The 22,526-nt window shown below is 30.9% G+C and overlaps 1 protein-coding gene across 6 annotated transcripts in view; it reads right to left on the reverse strand.

Moving 5' to 3' along the window:
* Positions 1 to 7,584: 7,584 nt before the first annotated feature.
* Positions 7,585 to 22,526, reverse strand: part of nab (NGFI-A-binding protein homolog) — a 287,733-nt gene continuing 272,791 nt past the window's right edge. For 4 of the 6 annotated variants that reach the window (XM_081735999.1, XM_081735998.1, XM_081735996.1 and 1 more), the window contains exons 12-13: positions 15,827 to 15,994; positions 7,585 to 12,392 (exon numbers count right to left, since the gene is read on the reverse strand). In XM_081735999.1, coding sequence (XP_081592125.1) covers positions 12,168 to 12,392; positions 15,827 to 15,994 — 393 coding nt within the window. In that variant the 3' untranslated portion in view covers positions 7,585 to 12,167. Of the gene's footprint in view, positions 12,393 to 15,813; positions 15,995 to 22,526 lie in introns of those variants that run through there. The other 2 variants (XM_081736000.1, XM_081736001.1) reach the window with 2 other exon arrangements.

Consider the following 22,526-nt stretch of genomic DNA (forward strand, 5'->3'; position numbering starts at 1 on the left):
GAGCTGCAAGTTGGATTTGTTGGAGTACATATTGTCTTTGAAATGGATGAATGTTTTGCAGAGCTACGGTGAAAAATGCAAGAAGTTGTTCGATTGTGATAGGTTGATATACTGAAGTGATAGGCGGAGATTCAGATTTAGTTTCGGGCGTTCTGATAGGCACCACAAGTTCAGGTTTAGTCTCGTCCACTGGTGGCCTGGCTTTGCATTTGTAACTGAACGTAGGGTGTTGTTCAGGACATGTGGTACATTTAGGCGGTTGGTGGGTATTTGGACAGACCTTAGTGAAGTGAGACCCGGAGCAAAAGCCACACGTTGGTTGATTTGGACATTTTGATGTTGGATGCGAATTATATTTTTGACACTTTTCGCATCGGAGCGGGAGAGGTTGTGGAGTGCGAGATGCCTCGACCCGGTGTCGACGTTTGAAGATAAATGCCCCTGAAGTTAGAAGTTCATCGATAGTTTCTTGGTGCGAAGTAAGAACACGCATCATATATGTCGGGCCCATATTATTCTTAATGCGGATGCATTTCGTAATGACATGGCCTTCCTGTTTGAGCTCGTCGGCAACTTCTTCGTCTGTGATCGACGGGTCCACACCACGTATAACTACAGACAAGGTAGGCGATTTTCGTGGTGGTGGTGGCTGTTTGGCTCTTTTGTCGGCTAATCGTGCCATAGTGGCTGTTTTGCCAAAGACTTCATAGCTGCAGCGGTTCAGAATTTTATAGGCCAGTTTCTCATCTGTGGATTTTATGATGATGCCATTGCGAGTGGGTATTAGTTCAGAAATTGACGTACGAGGTACGTACTTACAGAATTGCTGGAGCAGAATTTTGAGATTGGCGAATTTAGGATCAAACTGTTGAAGGATAAAGTTGTATAACGGTGGACGTTGCGGTGCTTGTAATGGGGGAAATTGCCGGTCGTCTCCTAGATCTATCTGAAGTTCAGATTCAGAATCGCTAATTGTGTGTGCTTTCTTTGATGGCTGGGACAGAGGTTGTCGTGAAAGAGCTGGTGAACGTGAGCGAGATCGAGATGGAGATCGACTAGTGCCTTGAGCACGTTTGTGGCTTTCCCTGCGTTGTCTGTCAAGAGCAGCAGCGTCAGCCGGACCTGGGATGATCTGTGGTAATCCGCAATGCTGATATGAGGGTTGTGTAGGAGAAGCCATGGTACTGTGTTACGAAAACTGAAAACGAAGTCGTTTGCCGATAGATATGCCAAGGTCGTCAACCGTGTACAGGTATCTCTGCCTCCTAAGAGGAGAGTATCAAATAAATCTAGAAGCCAAAAACAATAGCAAGGGTCGTCAACTATTAGGATCAATTTAGTATTTTTGCCTCCGTGGAGGCTTATAATCAATTCGACGGTTGTTTCCTTGGACCTCGAGGAGGCAAGTTATCCAACCGTATACAGAAGATCGCGAGTAAAATCAAACAATGGGGATGGAAACACCAGAGGACTAGTTTATTTTTCTCCGCCAGCAACGGATACCCTATTTTTTTACCTGGTTAGAGATTCCAGGTGGCCAGTTCGTTTACGAGCGACCGAGCTCTAACCTATAATCTTAGCATTCAAACCTTTGATTTACGGTTATTTGTGATTTCACGTTTATAACAAAGACAAATATTTTTAAAAGAGTGTAGTTTAAATAAATTACGGAAATAAATATTTTTCACAAAGTTTATCCTTTTAAATTATTGTTCAAAGGCCTTTGCCTTTAGTAAGCCTTCTCCGAAATACATGCAAATGAATTGTGCTGCCATCTTTGGAGCTCTTTTAAAATACACATATATGTTTCTCGACAATGAGATCTCAGAAACTACAGGCTCTAGAAAGATGACGTTTTCACTGATCGATTGCAAATTTCATGTAGATTGTCCAGTTCTAATTGAATATTTAAAAAACATGGGCACTATTTCTTTAGTACATTTTTACGGGTACATTGGAAGTGTTGAAATTTCAAAAAAATAAAATAAAACATCACATCCTAATCATTACACATTCCAACACCACACTGTTGTATATAGCGGTTGTATATGTCTCCGGCATTTGTTTCATAGCCAAATAATAATGGAAAAGGAAGGATAACCATTTCTCCAGTCTAAGATGAACTTTTTTGGGGAGTGTTTTTCCCAATAAGCACCATATATAGAACTGGCAATATATTAATTTTGTATGTAATGTATTTGCTTATTACATACTGCATGCAAGAAGAAAGAAAACACTGGTCGTACATGAATTAGAAACTCCAACCGGAAGTAGGCTCAAATCTTGCAAACGGTGCGAGATATTCAGAAAAATAATCGAAAAATCCCCCTTTATGATACCCCTTGGCTATTTTTAAATCAATACGTCTTTAACTTGTGTCTGTAAAGAGACATGTACAGATGTTGTAAGGAATGATAAGGCGATATATGCTCATATGCGAATAATGCGCTGTGTAGAGAGCGCAGGTTCAGCTAGTTTCTTGCAAAAATTCTTCAATCGAAGATTTATAATCGCCACTGATTTTCAATTTTGTCGATATTATCTTCAAATTCCACAGAAGGTGAAAGAAGAAGCTAAATCAGTAAAAGATGTTTCACCGGTTTCAAGCTTATTGCCACTGAAAAGCGACATTTCCTGAAGGATGTCTATATTATCAGGCTGAATTTCTTTAAGGAGTTAGTTTATACTTAAACTTACGTCTTCCCGAAAATTTTATTTAACGTCTAGTTTTAACGTACAGGTTTTGAACTAATTCTCTGCTGTGTAACGTCACAATATAACCATCAATGCTAATTTTATGAGGACAATTCTGACAGTGGGGTTTAGAATGTTACAACCTAGAGAACGCATCAAACGTCAGAAAATTGCAAAATGACACACACAATATATTACAATGTGGCTAAACTCAGAAAGTGGCTATAGAAGTGAAAAGCATATGGCTAAAAAGCCACTATTGGCTCTTTGGAAATTATGTGACTAACGACGTTCTCAAAATGGCCAGATCTCGTCACAAAGTGGCTAAATTGGCAACCCTAGTCGCAATACGAAGCAACTTACGAACAACCATGCCATGGTACATGGGGTATGTGCCATTCACATTCCTCACATTCCAGTGAAGCATGTAAAAGTACCTTTCAAGTGTCAGAAATTCCTCGAAAGGCACGTACCTAGCGACACGTGCTATGCATATGAAATGTACATTTTTCAAGTACCAGGTACGTAAACGGTACATATGGAACTTAAATGGCACGTTCCTAGAATGTACCTGGTTGGGTGGGTTAACTTTATTCTGGATCACCCTAACCTTTATCTACTCCTTATCTTCGTAGCTGATTGCAACTTACATACGATGTCACGTTGTATACTGATTTGTACCCACCAAATCTGCTTCACGCAAGCTGGGATCGAACCAGGGACTTCACGCACCAAAGGTGAATGCTGTACCACTGAGCCACCGTGCCTCCTTATTTATTTATTTGGGCACACCATAAGTATAACTTTTCAGCTATAATATTTTCTATCAACGGATCTTGTTTTCTGTGGCTGTACTTTTGTAGGCCTGTACTTTAATATTTCTCATATATAGTCTTTAAAAATTAGCACCATAATATCACTGATTTATAAGCTGTTTTAAAAGTCAATCGTCTACACTAGAAATTTAAATGTGTGTATTTCTTTGTTGTATAACAAATGTACAATTCTATTACCAAGAAAAGAAGGAAAGAGCTCATCGAGACATATGCTTAGTATACTCATACTATGATCAGAATGCTTACTTCAATGAGCTTTCTGAATGAAGGCTGTTACGTTTACTGTGAATGTTCGTAGCCCTTTACCAACATTCTTCTTTAATTCGAATAAAACTCAAAAAGATATAAATCCTTGAAGGAAGGTAGCATTCATTCCCATCACTTCTATTTCAAAACAATAGGAAAATGAAGAAAGCAGCAAATTTGTATCTTCTTAAACTTATTTCCAGACTTTATTAAGGAGGATTATTAGATTTTTTAATATATACTAAAATAATGAAGTTCCTGTTCTCTAGTAGTCTGCTTCGTAACTTTTTCAAATTGGTTACTAATGTTTCCCTATTATTACAATTGTTTACATCTTTCCATAATCAGAATTTCAATGGTTATAAACTTAACTCTTGTCATATCTGTATTTGGACACTAAACTTGTTAAATTGTCATTACTTCATTGTTGACCAGGCTTTTCTACACTCAGGAAATACGGGGAAATATTCATTATGCTTACTCTGATCATTCTTAATGTTATATTTCATTCAATAGTTGTAGTTCAGAACATATACACAATTTAAAACGATTCTTTTATCATGATAAGAGGTAATGGTGTGTTACGATATGGTCCATGATTGAGACGAGGTTACCTGGTCCGCATTACGCTCCGCCCACGCGTCCATTCAACAGAGTGGGTGAATTCCTGAGTTGGACCAAGGTAGAACGGGAGAATAAATCACCCCATCGAGTATTGAAACCGGGTTATCCAGTTGTTAGGTAGATGCCTTATCCACTACACCATCGCAGCACTTTTTTGTTATCAAGGTACATTTAGAATACTGCAGATTTGAATTTCTAAAATGTGAACGAACTTACATACTCTATGCTACATAATCAGCATTCTGGTTAACCTGTTATTCTGGTTAACAGGTTTCTGTTATTCCAACAATTAAAACAACATATTAATACATATTTAGTCCTTTTTTTTTTTAAAGAACTTGATACAAGTAACGAAGAAGAATATTTTAACTGTGTAATAATTTTTAACATTCAAATTAAGATAATTCTTTGCAGTCAATTGCTTTCCATAGTTTTGGAGAACTTTGAGAATCCTGACTTTATAAGAGGTGATCTTCCAACCGAAGTCGAATATTAATATGAGCTCCCGTGTCTATCTGGTGAGAGTAAGTATATACAGCACAGGATTCCCTGTGGGAGTACGCGTGGTTCAAATCCCATTTTCTCGGGTCCACGTCTTATATAGCCTTGGTCTCGGAAAATATATTAAGCTCTTACCTTTTCGAGATATTTCAATTGTTTACTACTAGAATCTTCGTTATTAACAATTCCATGTTTTCTTCCCATGTTGCATTTCCTACATTTATGTGTATGTAACCTTAGTAAGTAATTAGATATGTTCAAATACTTTTGATATATTGTTAAAATTCTCATATCTAGTATGATCAAAGTGTGAAGCTAAACATTAGACTTTCTAAGGCCAAAATTGGCAACCACATGCTAGGTAAATTGTGTTTTAACTAGATTAAAATACAAGTTTAAAAATCAATATGCTTTATTTCCCATTTTTATATACTGTATTATATTGTGTGCAAGCTACATGGAAAGCTGTAGTTACATATTATCAAGGAGTGACTCGACTGCGGTATCAGACACCTCTTAAAAAAAGAATTCCCTGACGTTATATTGTATAGAACCAGTTCATACATACTTTTATGTTTATAATTTTATTTGGCAGGAAGGATATTACATGATGCTATATGTTTATATGCTTAGTTTTTCTAAGCATGTTGACAATAAAGTAAGAATGAAACAGAAAATGTAAGTATTAATATTATTCGTAAATTCCGAAGATGCTTAAAAAAAAATTCTGAATTTGCATTTAGATTGCAAAGTGAGGTAAATATTCTATACTAAATAGCCTGTATTAAAAAAAAAAAAAGTCATTCTTCAGCTCTGAAAAATTTTCATATACTAAACTTATCATCTCAGAAAACAAAGCAGCTAAAGAAATATCAGAAGCTTTTGTGATTTCCTTAAAGATGTTGAATATCTATGGCACCTTTGTTTTCTAGGTCATTGATGTATATGAGGAATTATTATTATTATTTTTTGTTTTGTTTTAAATGTTTAATATCTGTGGCACCTTTGTTTTCTAGGTCATTGATGTATATGAGAAATTATATATATATATATATATATATATATATATATATATATATATTTTTTTTTTTTTAATGTTGAATATCAGTGGCGCCTTTGTTTTGTAAGTCATTGATGTATATGAGGATTCTTTTAAATGTTGAATATCTGTGGCACCTTTGTTTTCTAGGTCATTGATGTATATGAGGAATTATTTTTCTCTTTTGTTTTAAATGTTAAATATCTGTATCACCTTTGTTTTCTAGGTCATTGATGTTTATGAGGAATTATTTTTTCTATTTTTTTAAATGTTAAATAAATATCTGTGGCACCTTTGTTTTTTAGGTCATTGGTGTATATGAGGAATTATTTTTCTGTTTTGTTTTAAATGTTGAATATCAGTGACACCTTTGTTTTCTAGGTTATTGATGTATATGAGGAATTATTTTTCTCCTTTTTTCTTCGATCAAGTGGAATTTTAATGGTTTGATTTTTCTTATTTCTTCTTTAAATCTACTTATAAAAATGTCCCTTACTTTGTGAATATTTAATTTCGCTATATATAATTTTGATATTTATTAATAGAATTTTAGTAATGTTAATACACATTCATTTTAAGAAAGCAAGAAATTTTAACTAGACTCGAAGAAGAAATCAGTAAATTTATATCATTAAAATTCCAGTTCACTTACAAGGGAAACAGATAAATAATCCCCGATATATACCAATGGACTAACATTCGCACTATCTAGATATTTTTTGTAACGCGGACTACCAAGGGGGAGGGGTCATTTTGTACTTACCTGTTAAGCTTAAATATATCTAGGAAAAGATACAAATTACAAACTCTCACAAACATCTTCAAGGACTGAAATGAACAGTACAGGGGATAAGACGACTAAGAGCTATTTATTATACTGCCATGAAGGAGTGAAATTCTAAATGTTAGTCACATGTACCAACGGGGGAGGGAGCGGTACTTTGTGCTCACCAATTTAAAAAAGCAAATTTGAGACATAGTAACGTTCAATTTGCACCACCGTAAGGCATTAGCTAAACATGTTGAGCAATAACATATTTTTTTTTACAAATTTGAGGAAACAATTAGAAGAGTAATTATAAAAATTTACACTTTGGTTTGCACAAAGTACCCCCCTCCCCACCGGGGGGTAGTGCGAGGAAGTGGCGTAGGTATTCAGCACTATTAAGTTTGGTTCTGTGATTTGGCATTGGTTATTTGAAGGAACTAGCTTATATTCATAGTAAAGTATTATCAACTAAAGACACGGTTGGTCTGTTATTCTTACTTAGGCCTATAAGTTTCTAGCAGAAAGTGTGACTTAATTAGAACTGGAAATTATTCAGGAATTCTAGTTAGACAGCTTTTGTACCATAAAGTACAAAATCTGAGTCATTGTTGTTTCCTAATGGCAATATTAAACGTTGTTCTCATCTAATACAATAATGGACAATTATAACGCGAAATTAACAAGAACGTTAAATTATATTTGTCTAATTAGAATTCTTAATTATTAACAATGTGAATGCTGAAATCGTTCCGAAGGGAGGGGGAGAGGAAGGAAAAAAGGGAGGACGAGAGGTAGGAATAATGGATGACCTGCTATTATTTTAGTTAGGGTATAATAATAATAATACACTATAGGTTGTGAGAAATAAGTTAAAATTTTTTATATTACAATAAGCAAATTTATTTTTATTTATTTATTTTTTTTACAATGAAACAGTTTCGCGTTTCCTCTTTTTTTGTCAGATATAAGTCATTTGTAACATGGAACTTCGTATTTTTTATTTGCATTAAAAGAGCAAGCACATAACACTGGGCAGCTCGATTTATATTTTTCTTGTATTTTCTTTTTTTAAAAAATAACTAATGCTAACTCACTATGTATTAAACAGGCATTGTGAACAATATATTTATATGTATATATATATATTTATTTATGTACATATATATATATATATACGTACTATTGTCAATTTTTTGACATTGTTTCAGTCCATGATAATTTTACAAAAGATCGTTTGTTGGGTGAATAGGAAGAAAATGTAGTTCATACGGTGAAAAAAAAAAAACATTTCCATGCACAGATAGAAGTATTATTTACATTTACACTGTAAGAAACAATAGAAAATTTCTTCGTCCTTACAAAAGAAGATGACGTACGATATAGAATAGTGTGTTTATAAAGTTAGCACCACTTAGAGTCATTATTTCGGATTGTGTGCTTTTTTTTTTAATTAATTGGTAATATTTTGTTTCTATTTTTCGATGGTAGAAGTGTTAAAAATTGTCACAAGAAAACTGACCACTATTTCAATATCTTGCTTTATTTTGTTGCAATACTTTTTCCGTTAAATAAAATTACTGAGGAAGATGTTTGTTACCTGTAATAAATGTCTTGTTTCCATATACATATATATATTTCTTTAATCTTAGGCACAACGCTATTTTGATAAAAGCCAACATGGCCACTTGGAATGCTTCTTAATTCCTCTTCACTTGTTGTATAACTTCATCCCTTCACTGTAGTTATATTATTGACATTTACTGGGTAGTCATGTGATCAAGCAATACCAAAATACAATAAATAAATATCAATCCCATCCCATACCATTCCCTCTTTCAACCATCTATAAAAGTATCACAGTAGAAACCCTACATTCTTTGTTATGACTGCACGTCAAATATTTCTGTTTCACTCAATTCATTGATTTAGTTTTCTTCAAAAGGGGAAAAAAAATATAGAAATTGGCAAACAATAGAGACAACCTAGTTATACAAACTCAATTTTCCTCTTTTTATAGATATATTTGTATCTTATCTAGGACATAAAAATTTGACTAGAAAAAATATACGTGTGTATATATATATATTTTTTGTTTTTCTGTATCTTAAGAGTTCACTTGATAACTCACCCTTTGTAAATATGTATACATTATATATATGTACAGACTAGTTAATAAAAACATTCCTGTTCTAAAACATTCTTATACTTTCTTTCACCAATTATTTATAACAAGTTTATTAGGAAGTTTCTTTTTTATCTATTCAATTACATACACGATAATTAATAATATCAACTCCAAAATAAGGTACAGCATTAAGCTTTTTTTTTTCAATATATGTATATAAACTTCTGATTTTTTTAACAAATAATGAAAATGAAAAAAATGTGTATTACGATGTTTCACTCGCTATTTTTAAAGAAACACTTTTTATTGGTCAAACCATGCTACCATATAACGATATCTTAAGGACGTAAATGTTTTAAATTTCTTATAGAAATTTGTCATGATGAAAATGATGGCACATTTATATGACACATGATTAAGCGTTGATATTGTTTAACAATTGCGTATTTATATTCATCTTGAAGACCCATCTACTTGCTAAAATTAAATGTGGCTCTTTTTAAACATGATTAAAGGGGGAAAAAGCTCTACTCCCAATAGCAAGGCGCATATTTTCCAAAACAAGTAAATATTAAGTACAAATAAAACACTATATGTCAACAGTTATAGATAATGTTTTCATTCTTTTGTGTTTGTATTTGTATTTATATATGTTAAAATATGTTTATGTGTGTGTGTGTGTGTGTGAGTGTGGTGTTTAAAATTCATACCAACACCACCATAGATAAATATACTTATATTGAACACTAACAAAAAGATTTATTTAATTAAATTTTAAAATAAAATGCAATTTTAGGAGTCTTTAATTTAAAAACATTTTTAATATCTACTTTGTACTCTTCAAGCTATTACATAGCTCTTTTACATTTAACACAAATCTATACAAGAATAATTAACTAAAAATAATTAATTTCAGCAGTCATCTGTTTAGATAACTAAGATTTTTGTAAACTCAAAATTTAAATATAGATATATATATATTTCTTAATTTGTACTAACAAAACATGATATTGTAAAAAATAAAATTAGAGACAAAACATATGTTACAATACTGTATGGGCAAAGTTTTGTAGAAGGTATTGCAGCAACTTAATCTCCATACAACTACTTCTCGAGTAAATACACATGTCCAACTTATTAGTGAATATGATTCTAATGTCGATATAAATAATGTTCTTTTAAGTTACTATTTAACATGTATTTATGCTCTACCATCCTTTTTATGTTTGGTTAATTATGTAGCGTTCCAATACATAATGTTATCAATTATTTATATCTGTAGTACAGGTTACGGCAAGACAATTTGATTTTAAGTAATTTGGCAGTGAAAAGTTAACATCAGCAACATCAATATAAAATTCAAATTAAACGAAAAAGAAGATTATGCAACAAAATAGATATATTATACCATTAGCATTATTTATATTACATTCAAAATTCGTGTATAGATAAAATATTAATTAGGGTAAATAATATTATCAAATTGATAATAAGCATTCACTTTTTTGACACAAAATAATTTTGTTGCAATTGAAAACAAACACCGCAATATCTACCTCTTACAATAGTCACATGAAATTTACAATCTGACATTAAAGAAAGTACTGCATAGATTTTAAATCTGCAAACATAAAGTAGCTTAAAAAAAGCCTTATTTTTGATTCAAAATTTTTGAATAAAATAATATAAAGTAGTATATATATATTTTATTTTTACTTGTCGTGTAGTGTATTTTTAGCAGTTATAAAAGTGAAATAAATGTCTTACGCATGAGTTTTTTTCTTGGCATATCCATGAAATGATATGAAAACAATCGCTCTTACGTTATATATGTATAAATATAAAACTGTATGATAACCATTTCTTTATCATTCGTTATCTTTTTAACTCCTTCACAGCCAACAACTAACATAATATTCTATCATCATCTTTTGTCTATTAGTCGTAGAAATTATTTCAAAATAACATTTTCTTTTACAATGAAAGTTGCAGAAAAAAATAAAACATGGAATGATTTGCCGAACAAGAACAAATTATAAATTTAGATAACATCTTTTTTTTTTAATAAACTATGATTATATACATATTTTTTGTAGATATTCTATTCATATTTTCTTCATAAGAAGCAATACATGATTTTTCATGTAATTATTATTTTTACTTTTTTTTTTTTTTTACAAAATAGCTTTTGCAATATGACATTTAGATTTCTCTATCTTGTCCGTAAGAAAAATATATTCTCATATTCACTACGAAGAGAAAGCCAATTAATTACTTTGCAATAATACTGATTTTCTCATGATCAATTCAGTGAGATCATATCTCACCTATGCAGGTATATGTATCGTATATTTATCCATACAATATGTATATCATAATTGTTTATTCAAAATATTGCACTTACAGTAACCCTCTTAAACCTTCCTTTTGAGGTTAGGCATCCATCATTTCTTACAGAAAAAAAAACGTATCACCTATTTAATAGACGATACTAAGTTTCTTTTATACATAAGATGATGTACATACATATAATTCTGTTTGTTAAATTTGTAACATATTTGTTTTCCTTTACATATATTCTTCTCTTTTGTATTTTATAGTCAACACTAGACAATCTATTTAACAAATACCAACACAGGCACATTCTTCATATATATATATATATATCTCGTGAGATGTTTTATTCTTTCCTTTTTTTTGTTAATAAAAAAAAACTTAAGAGCAACATGTGACCATGTCTTATATTAGCAACAAACGCAAAATATCACAGTTATTTTTACACATATGATGAAGATAGTTTGAAGAATAATGATTTGTCTTCCCTCTGTTTAGATATTTGTTAAGAAGCAAGTCTCATATTTCTTCTTTCTTAATATCCATAAATGAAAACAAAAATTTACGAAAAATCTTTGCCTTACCCTGCATCTAAACAAATTAAGCATTTTACTTTGCTTTTTTCTAAAACATTAATTTTAATTTTGGATATGCCTTCCTGTTCGATCCAATTTTCAAGGCATTTTTTATATATATATATTTTGATCATCATCTCACATTATGACTTTCCTTTGTGTTCGGGATTCATTTTATAATGATTTTTCTTTCTTTCTTTACGATAATGAGAACATTTTAATTTATCATAATAACTGAAATACACAATCACAAAGCCTAGAAACAAAGAAGGAAGGTAGGCGGACATGTCCAAAGCTAGCACAACCACATCTTTCACTCAATCGGCGTGACGCACACTCACGCACAAAAGAAACAACCAAACAAACAAAAATTTCATTTATTTATATTTATATATAATATATACACACTCTTTTCACACTGGGTTCACTCAGTCTTAACATTACTGTTACTACTACCGTCTACTTCTGATTTCATAACAGTGCGACCAGTGTTTTGAGATAAAGTCAGTAGCGTATTAATTGTGGCTGAGGAACCTTTATCTCCACTGTCAGAATCTAATGATACAGGAGTTGACGGGTGAATGGCAGGCGACATTGATAACGCTGGATTCGCTACTGCAATAATATTACCTCCGCTTGATGCTATTACCTGGAAAATAAGTAAGTCAGTTATGTAGATTAGACCTTCTTATTTTTAAGAAAAGGAGGGTAAGCATCTGTAATAATATTGAGAATATTTCTATATTACAGCTTTCGCTCACTATTGGTAAATTGTTTCTAAACAACAAAGTTTACTTAAAGAAATCAAGTCATCTAAAGAAAGTTTTGGGGCTCTAAGAAGAAAGAAGATTGGAATGTTATTATCTAATACATGTCTTTTAAAATGATAGACTTTATCCAAAGTTTTAAGGAAAAGTTAAATTAGTTGAGAAATGAAATGAAGCAATCAAAACAGATTATGCCTACATGCTATAACTAAACAAAATATACTAAGAGATCATCGTTTAAATTAGTTTTAAACAGAAGCTTTTATTTAGATAATTGTTTGAATATTTTGGTTACTTTTTTTTCAGTACTCAGCCATTCCATTTGTAACGGAGGTTACACTTTTACTACTGCAAAGTGATATAATATACAAATAAAACTTGTGCTGTTCGTGTTGTTATAGACCAAACAATACATACTCATGCCACCATTTATAGTATAAAGGTACATGTGGAAATATCACATCGTTGAGGAGAAAAAACGTTATTTGTATTGTAACGGAGGTTACATTTTTTGGGAACAGGTTTAACTCTTCGTACTTTTCCAATCAGAACTCTGGTTTCTTGTAACACCGAAACTATTGCTGTTCGATTTTTCTGTTTCTTAAAAGATAAAACTATGAACTGAAAGAACAGTTGTGAGGAGAAAAAATAAAATTTGATATATTTCTGATATATGTTTGTTGTGTAACGGAGGTTACAAGTAATTTGAGACCAGTCACTGAACTAGTCCTGAGGTACTATATCGTAATATAATTCGGTTTATGTTACTACAATAATTATTTACCTAATACATATGTAGGCAGTCTATAAACATATATATATCTAAATGAACGTTCATTTTATACTAGTATCAAACAAGACAAGGACTTGCAAGACGAGATATAACATCTCTGTAATCAAATCGTGAGTGTAAAGAAAAGAGTGCATTACATAGCACAAATAAGACAACCACTCTATTTATAAATGATACCAAGCTCAGGAATTCCACTCAAGAGCAATACAAAATATTGTGCAGTGAAGTTGAAAAGTATTAGAAACTATAGAACATAAGATCCAAAATAATTTCACGTAACGGAAAAGAGACAAATTAAACTGTTATTTGCGTAAAATAATTATCAGAAATAAATTTACTCCATCAAGTTTTAAAGTTTGTTTCTAGAAGATCGGGTACTTTGTCTAATTTTAATAAAATATTCACTTTTCATATACATCAAGTGGATGCGAAAATTCGTACAGTATCCTGTTACGTATTATCTTCAGATTTGCAAGAGGTAAAATTTTGTCTATTTGCTCGTAGCTAACATACTTTTCACTATGTTCATCAAGCTGAAACAATGTACCGTCACTTCCACACAATTTTAGAAATGCCACCCGAATTTCATCATCTTCACATCCAGTCTGACAGATGCCTGCATACTTATAGGCAACTTTACTTGTAGCGCCACTTGAAATCAATCAGAACATAAGTTTCTGGCTTAATATTATGTGCTGAAAGTTCCAATTCCGATGCAGGTTTTTCAACTGATGGGCTGGGAACGTCAGAATAGCTCGTTTGTATGCTGGACAGTGTGCCACTATCATCAACATCATCATCACTGTAAATATCACTATACTTTAAATGATTTTGAGGTAATGTCTGTATGGTTGGTTGCTGAGTCGACCTCGAAGAAACATGTATTTTGATTAAATTAGGCGTTGCGGTAAGACTAATTAAAATATTATTGTCATCCAGTTTCTCAAAGTGATGGAAGTTTCATATTCCAATGATATCAGTAGCTAACATCTAACGTTTGTTCAGGAAGAGGCGACCCGTTTTTTCAACATAAGTTCGAGATACAAAAAGCACATTAACAGGTTTAGACAAAGTGACAGCATGTTCATAGAATTTTTGTGCAGAATTAATTTTTGTGACGTTATTATTACATTCTGAAGGTTTTATGTAACTAAGAAAGCTATTGTTTCGATTGTACATGAATTTTCGTCATTCTTTCCTGTAACGGCCAGGTTACATTGTCTCAGTGTCAATTCATGACATGTAACCTCCGTTACACCTTTTTAAAAAAAGAAATATTATATTTATAAACCAGTTATTGTAGATGAGACATTGGTTATGTCTTCATTGTTACTCTCCGCAGGTTTAATGCAAATAACACACCTATGTTCCATTTTATATGAATTTATCAATATTTGTTGTAACGGAGGTTACATCGTGTTGTTACTCATCAAAACTTGCATAAGTTTAAAACAGTATCTGCCTTGACAATACTTACTGCTTTCTTGAAAACTACAAATGTGCTTCTTTCGTTCCTCCCAAAAATATGTTACTTTACTTCGTCCACTAAATTGATAGAAGCTATCCAAATTCATCATGTTTGAAAGAATCTTTGACAATGCGCGAACAATTTCATTCAGTGATACAAATATGTAACAAAGAGGTACAATAAATGCATAAATAAGTTGTTTTTATACAATATAAGGATGGTCAATTCCAGTATAGATAGAATTATTCTTCATATTTCGTATGTACATTTCTCGTGAAATTACCACTTTTCGTGGAATGGCTGTACTGTTTTGTGAAAATATTCAAAACAATTCGAATACCTACTGCGCCATCTTCGATTTAGATAATTGATTAATATGGAAAAATATTATTGTTTTGTTTGAAATGTCAATGTTGGAATACATAGTGGAAAATGAGATCCCAGATGACTGAACAGAAATTTATTAATAAATAAAATGCAATGAATGCTTCAGAAAATTAATTCCGTAAAACCTTAATTTCAGGTACATATTTAGGTATACTTTTTTAAATACTCATTTTTAAATCTTCTATCGTAGTCTTTTCTGTGATTCTATCTCGATTGAATCATTTCATTGTAATGATTTAACAAATATAACTTAAATTTATGTTTTCTGTAACATGATATAAACAAAATTATATTCATCTATAATACTTGTGTTAAAGAAACACAAGTCAAGCTACAGAATTCAAATTAATTATAGCCTAGACAAATTAATTACAATAAAATACATGCGATTGCCCCCTTGCCTGAAAGTATTGCAAGATAGAAAATTAATGTAAATCTGTATTAAAAAGTAACTTAGAAATCTTTCCTTAATGGAAATAAGTTACGATACCACTGTGATTCCGTCAAATACAGATTTGCTGTAATTTTTCGACCAAAATCGTAATTTTGTACTTTGTTTTACAGTTACTTTGAAAACTAAACAAACAACACCTATATTATCTTATTCTATGCTATAAGTGTAAGAGTAAATATTATTCAAATAAATTATTCTTACAATATTTTATTACCTGAACCTTGCTTTCTTGAAAATAGTCATACGATTGTGGTCCCACAGATGTGTTTGTATGTCTCGGTGAATCACTAGATCCTTCACTACCGCAAGAATCCTTGTTTTGACTAGCCACAAGTTCTTTCACTACTCTCAGCCCTTCGTGGATTAGAGTTTCTTGAACTAGCTGTTGTGTAGGGAAAATAATGGTTAGTGTGAAACAAGACAATGGACAATTACATATTACATCAATAAATAAAGCCATTAGACATACTTAAGTACCTTAACTATAAATGCAAGCTACCCAATAAATTTCGAAAACCAACTACCAGTCTACATTGTATATAATAAAAACGGTAATCAGATGGACTTTAGTATCTGTTTGTGTTATTATTTATTTATATTTACTTATTTATTTCCTATTATTATTTATTTTATTTTATTCATTTATTTCCTTTTTATTTTATTTTTTATTTTTATTTATTTATTTATTTATTTTTCAACTACGAAAATAGTTTCAGTACATCCAAAGCAGTAAGAATGAAGATACTCTCGAAGATATTTTTTGGAAAACGTCCAGAGCTAGATTAAGGGTTCTCAGCGTCCGCTTTAAAAGTCAGTATAACCGCAACCTTAAGCCTCTTAACTATGCTGAATACCTGCTGCCCCATATTCGATTTAGATAATTGATTAATATGGGAAAATATTATTGTTTTCTTTGAAATGAACTGGAACTTTAATGGTTCAATGTTTGCTTATGCAAAGTGCTTGCTTATGGACAAGACGGTTTTGAATCTGATTTGAAGATTAGTTATAAGTGTGGATTTTATTAAAATATTTTCGCATTTATTCACCATGCTATTGGATTCGTAAGAAATGTTTTAACATATTCTTTGGATACTATTGTTGGCTCTCAAAACAGAAAGCAAAATAAATTGTGGAAAGGAACCATTTCCAGATTTAATAATAATTATAATTTTGTAGCTGTGAAGTTTTGGTGAAAATTTAGATATTTTCAAACATTGAAAATTAGCTTTTCGAAATTTAATGTGCTGAACTAGTGTTATTATCAAATTTTACATTGCATATTATTATAATTTAACGAAATTCATTTAAGTCTTCCTTCATGTGCAGTGTTTAAAGATGTATCGAACTAAATATGGATGTTAAAAGGTCTTAGCTAAATTAAGCATAGTCGTAACATAAATCGTGTTATAAAAAAAAAAAAAAAAAAAAAAAAAAAAAAAAAAAAAAAAAAAAAAAAAAAACATTTAGTGTAATATTTTCCAAACTAACTAGAGTTTAATGAAATGGATTACATCTTAGGGAAACTTATAATCGGATAGTAATAATGAAGCCAATTTTTAGACTCTGTACGGACTTCTAGTAAAGATTCTTCATTTATGTTAAAAGTTGTGAAATTAGTTAGCGTTGAAAACTATGAATAAATCTACTAACGTGCACTATGACTAGATAATTTCACAGTTATCTACGAAATTCACTATTTACAGAATAACTACATTTTACTGTACTGTACGTAATCAATAATATTCAGTGATATACGGATCGAATGATCACCAAATCATGTAGCTTCTTGACTACATAGTTTGCAAATAAAGAGAAAATATCATGAAGAAACTGAATACACACAGAACACGAAACTAGTTTTAAGAATCAAGCGACTCATCTGTGTAGACGCTACGCTTTTGTAATCTTATATATCCCTTTTTATTCTTTTTCACTTTCAAATCATTTGTAAGGAGAAAAAATGGTTCAGTCAATCAAACCAAAATATTACTTTTGATCTGGCTGGCCATAGCTGTATGTGTATGCTGTAGCTCCAGAGGTCTTAGTTTATTCTAATTTTAGGCAATTGACATCCTCCTCCAACAAAAAGTTAACAGATTTATAGCTTGTACATAAAAATTTTAATTTATTAATATTACAACATAGAATTCAGCAGAAAAGGAACACTCAAAATGGGCTTTCAAAATAGAACTTTTTAATGCTACTATTGCAAGACTATTATCATGAAACATATTTAAGAAAAGAAAACACGTTCAGCTTTAACTGCCAACTCAAAACTAAAACTAACTAGGCATTTTTGTCTTATTCTCCGTAATCGTTCATTTGACAGACCAGCATGCTGAGAGTATATGTACATGCATAACAAGATGAATGTAATCCTCATTATAAAATAGGACACGATAAAATTATTGAGAATTAAAGGATGTAAGTGATAAAGGAATACATCACATACAGATACAGAAGTGTTCTTGTTATGAGAATTGTTGATCAGTTATGTAGAACATAGGTTATTTAGTTGTTGATATCAATGAAGCTCCATTAATGTGAATTAATGCGTATTTCAGATCAAGGAGCATCTGTTAAGCTTGGTATTTGTGTAGGAAAGTTAACAGAAGTGTAATATAAGTAGTTGTGTAAAAAAGAGATCTGTAATAAAGAGTATAAGTGATATACCGAGTACAGTGATCTAAATTAAGTATTTATCAAACAGTTTAACTGGATTGGTCGGTTACATAATTCTTTGTAATATTGAGATAACAAACTAGTATATTAAAGAATATTCTTTCGTACAAATTTAAGGAGATAAATTTCAATAATAATTTTTCCGAAGTCTTAGAACAAACAGTGCGTATGAGTAGATTATTTTGGTCATTTATTTCATTAGGAACACTCGGTCGGAAAAGGGTTACAGCTTTTTCAAGCCAGCCATCCTAAGTGAAGCTTTTCCTGGTTTTTCCTCATTCACACCAGACTAAGCCGGGATGGTACCTAACATACAAATCACAGGCCGCTACCTTCCTTCGTCATTCCTTTCTTCATTTCCCCCCTTTCAAGATAGTGTACTCGCCGAGGGACGCCATCCGTCATATATGACGGCCTTTGGGTCATAAATACTGGTAATACCCCACATGTATGTACAAATAAAAATAATATTTTATTAGTACTTTAAGTAGCTATTAGTATTTTGACACTTGGTGGAAAATGTTTTTAAATTCGCTGTTATCAATATAAATAATATAACGCTATAGATGCCGGTAATTCCCAGAAATATGTATAAATGTATTGAATACGTAACTGAAAAACAAAACAAATAACATTTCTAATTCAATCGATTCGTATAACACTGAAAAAAACAACATACATATATATTTCTAAGTTCTAGAAATACTCCTATTCACTTAACTACGTATATGTAATATCAATTTTACATACTACACTAGACAATATATTCTTACATATCTATATCATACATCTACATTTTTAAGAACTCGGAATCTCTACAGCGAACTGCCTATCTTGCAGGTTACTTACGGTACATGCCATATAGCTCATTGGTCTTTTTACCTCAGTCTGTCCTCACTATCTCCTCCACCTCATAAGACTTTTGGACCTTGAGGTGTCTAGAGACGACAGACTAGAAACATCGTTTGATAACACAGTAGTTTTAAAAAGCACTCAAATTCTCTATTGTTTTTGGTGCAGTGGCACTGATGAATTGTCTCAAGACTTGGGATGATATTCAAATATAAAACAACAAATAACAAAACGAAACAAAAGTGAAGGTAAAGTGTCTACAGAATTATTTAAGTGTAATATTTAAAACATTTCTTATTATTTTGAAGACAGAATTGTTTCTTATGAATTAATATCCCTTTCTATCTTTCCATTACATTATTAATTCCCATACAAATTTATGCACTTTACCACATACAGCATATATTTTCAATATTTTAAGAGCAGGTAAATTGGTGTTACGAACACTGAATTATTTTATTATTTATAACCCAATAATAAAAACTAATTTATAGTTGCAGAGAAGGAAATCAAACAGTTATGGGCAAGAGTTCTTTCCAAGTGATGTATGATGAAATCAACATCATATATATATAGCGCTCCTTCAGAGTTAAACAACTAATGCATGTGATCCTCAATTTGAAACCGAATAGGAGAAATTTCCTCGGATATAAAGGCGAGTTGTGGTTCGAATTTCACTTTCAAACAGTAGGTACCGTCTCATATAGCCTTGGTGTAGAAAATCAATCAGTCGATCGATATATGTAAATGCGTGGTTTCTTGGCATACTCCTGTTTCACTCACTTCATTATGATACCAACTCTTTCATCATCGTTCATCTATCTGCATTTATATTCGCTTTTAGTCAAAAGATTATAATCATCGGGCATTAAACTAAAAATATAAAGAAAACAAAATAAAGATATACTTTACAACGAATTACTATTAAAAGTAATATTATCGAGAATTTCCCTTTTTTATATATAAAAAAGTTAGTACATTAGTTACTGTATTAAGTATCTATTGTTAGTATACATTACCATTACCAAAAATTATAGTAAGTAATTATATGCATAATATAACTACAAGTATACAATGGAACATTTAGCGGTGTAGCGGGAGTATACATGTGAAAAAGTTCTTAAATAATAATAATAATAATAATAATAATAATAATAATAATAATAATAATAATAATAATAATAATAATAATAATAATAATAATAATAAAAATACATGTTTTAATCAAGTGCAAGTGTACTATGGAAATAAGGGAAAGACTTTCATGAGTATAACATGATTTAGTGTAGAAGAAAAGTTAATGTTAGTGCCAAATTATTTGGATATAAAGTGATTTATTTAGGTTTTAATCTTTATTTTCATTTATTTAATATTGGCAATTTTAAATAGTTATTATACTTAAATATTTAGTAATCTCACAATTGTTTAAAAAACTATTTCAAATAAAGTATCATTATGAAGTGATGTTTTTTTTAAAGTATTTATTGAATTGTTCGTTTTGTTTTTTATGCGCTCAAACAGATTATAACATATTTTTACTCACAAATAAAATGCTTGTTGAATTACGTCACAAATGAATTTTATATATTTAAGCAATTACGAAATTGTGTTAACAATAACGGATACACAATAAAAGAAAATAATTATATACATATTTAACGCATTTAAAAACACCCATTAGGAATTCATGGATTTGGACAAAGTATTGTGTGGCTTTTCTCCCTAATGCTTTTCTACTCCTGGCTTTCCTCCATAAATCATGAATCAGGATCGAAAGGGAAAAATTCCTTAGCTTTGCCTGAATTGAAAACAAAAACGAAAAAAAAAAAAAAAAAAAAAAAAGATGAACAAACTTGAAAACTTTTTTGAAATTGTATTTTCTTAAAGTTCAACTGAAACAAAGTGTTACTCCTAATCGAAAATATAGTATATAGTCGTATATTAGACTTTAGATACAGGTCTGTCATGAGAGATTAGTAAGCTCTGTATCCGTGCGGTCAAAGAGAAACAAACATTTGTTGATATTTTCTAGTATTGGTCAATCATAAATGCATATTTGTTGTAATCTTTTACTTGCGTTCTCCATCACGTATTCAAGCGATGACCCTTTTTTAAAAAACTCTATTATTTATACCGATTTTTTATTTTTCATTATAGTCACGGTTCTAAACTGCTGTGAGAAAGATTTATGATGTAAAGCTTTGTTGTTTTCTAAGTTCCGGTACATATTAATCAAAATTGTTCTTTTAGTTTGCTGAAGCAATGGGTCCCCTCTTTCTGACTTAGCTCATAATATTAAAATTTGTAATTGTGTCGATCAAGGCAAATTATTTTAAATAGAGATTCAATATGTGTATTTTTTAAACACTAATAGTAATATATTAATTCTGTCTCGTTTTCGCAGAGCTAGTTATATGGATAAATTACAAATTACGAACTCCATTTGTCCACAAAGGAATTTGAAATTGTTTTGTAGGTATTCTTGGTTTGATATTAATAGGATATAGTATGAGATATGTTTTTTCGGATTCACAGAAATTAATACTATAACATTTATTGTAACAATTTGCTCTCACTTTGATAATAATTAAATTCTTTATTAGAACCACTTTTTTCACTGTTTCCCAAAAATATTGCAGAAAGCCATGTTCTATAGTAATAAAAAATTTTGTTGTTCTTTGGTTTCGATGCAAAAATGCTTTACTATATCTGAGTTGACATAAGTAGATAAGATATTCGATGGTCCTCTTGAAACGATTTCTTATGGTGTTTATTCTAACTAATTGCTGTTTCAATGTACTCTCGAAAAACAAACTACTTCTTCGTATGAAGAGTTGTGTTGTTTGTAGAACATACACAGTAATAAACTTTATATACTGTAATAAACGGGACATAAATGTGATGCCTGGAAAAAGTATGATAGATGTAAGTACATTCGCAACATTTTATATTATTAATTTATAACCGAGTATTTGGTTCGTAAAGAATCCTGGACAGTTTTTCAAGAAATCTTGAGACACAATTGGTGAAACTTTGAGAATAACTGTATACCCTTTTATGACTAAGTTGCTAATACGCGTTCATTTAGTGTTCATGATTCTAGATTCAACTTTCGGTCCAGATTCTCTTCTCGGATACAGATCCAAGTAGGGTTGGCTTATCAAATTAACTATAAGGTCCTCTCTCTTACAGCCTCGGTGTTACAAAAGGATTTTAAAGTTCTATCAATCAATTTTGGAATAACTAGTTTATTTGATGCTGATCAAAGTCACAATGGACATGGATTACAATAATAGTCCTTTTAGGTGCGATAAATATTCACATTTTATGTACATTATTTTCATTGGTTTATTAAAGATGATTACGTAGCGATTTAT

The sequence above is a fragment of the Thermobia domestica genome, chromosome 13 (assembly GCF_964235325.1).
Source record: "Thermobia domestica chromosome 13, izTheDome1.hap1.1, whole genome shotgun sequence".
In the NCBI taxonomy this organism is placed as follows: Eukaryota; Metazoa; Arthropoda; class Insecta; order Zygentoma; family Lepismatidae; genus Thermobia; species Thermobia domestica.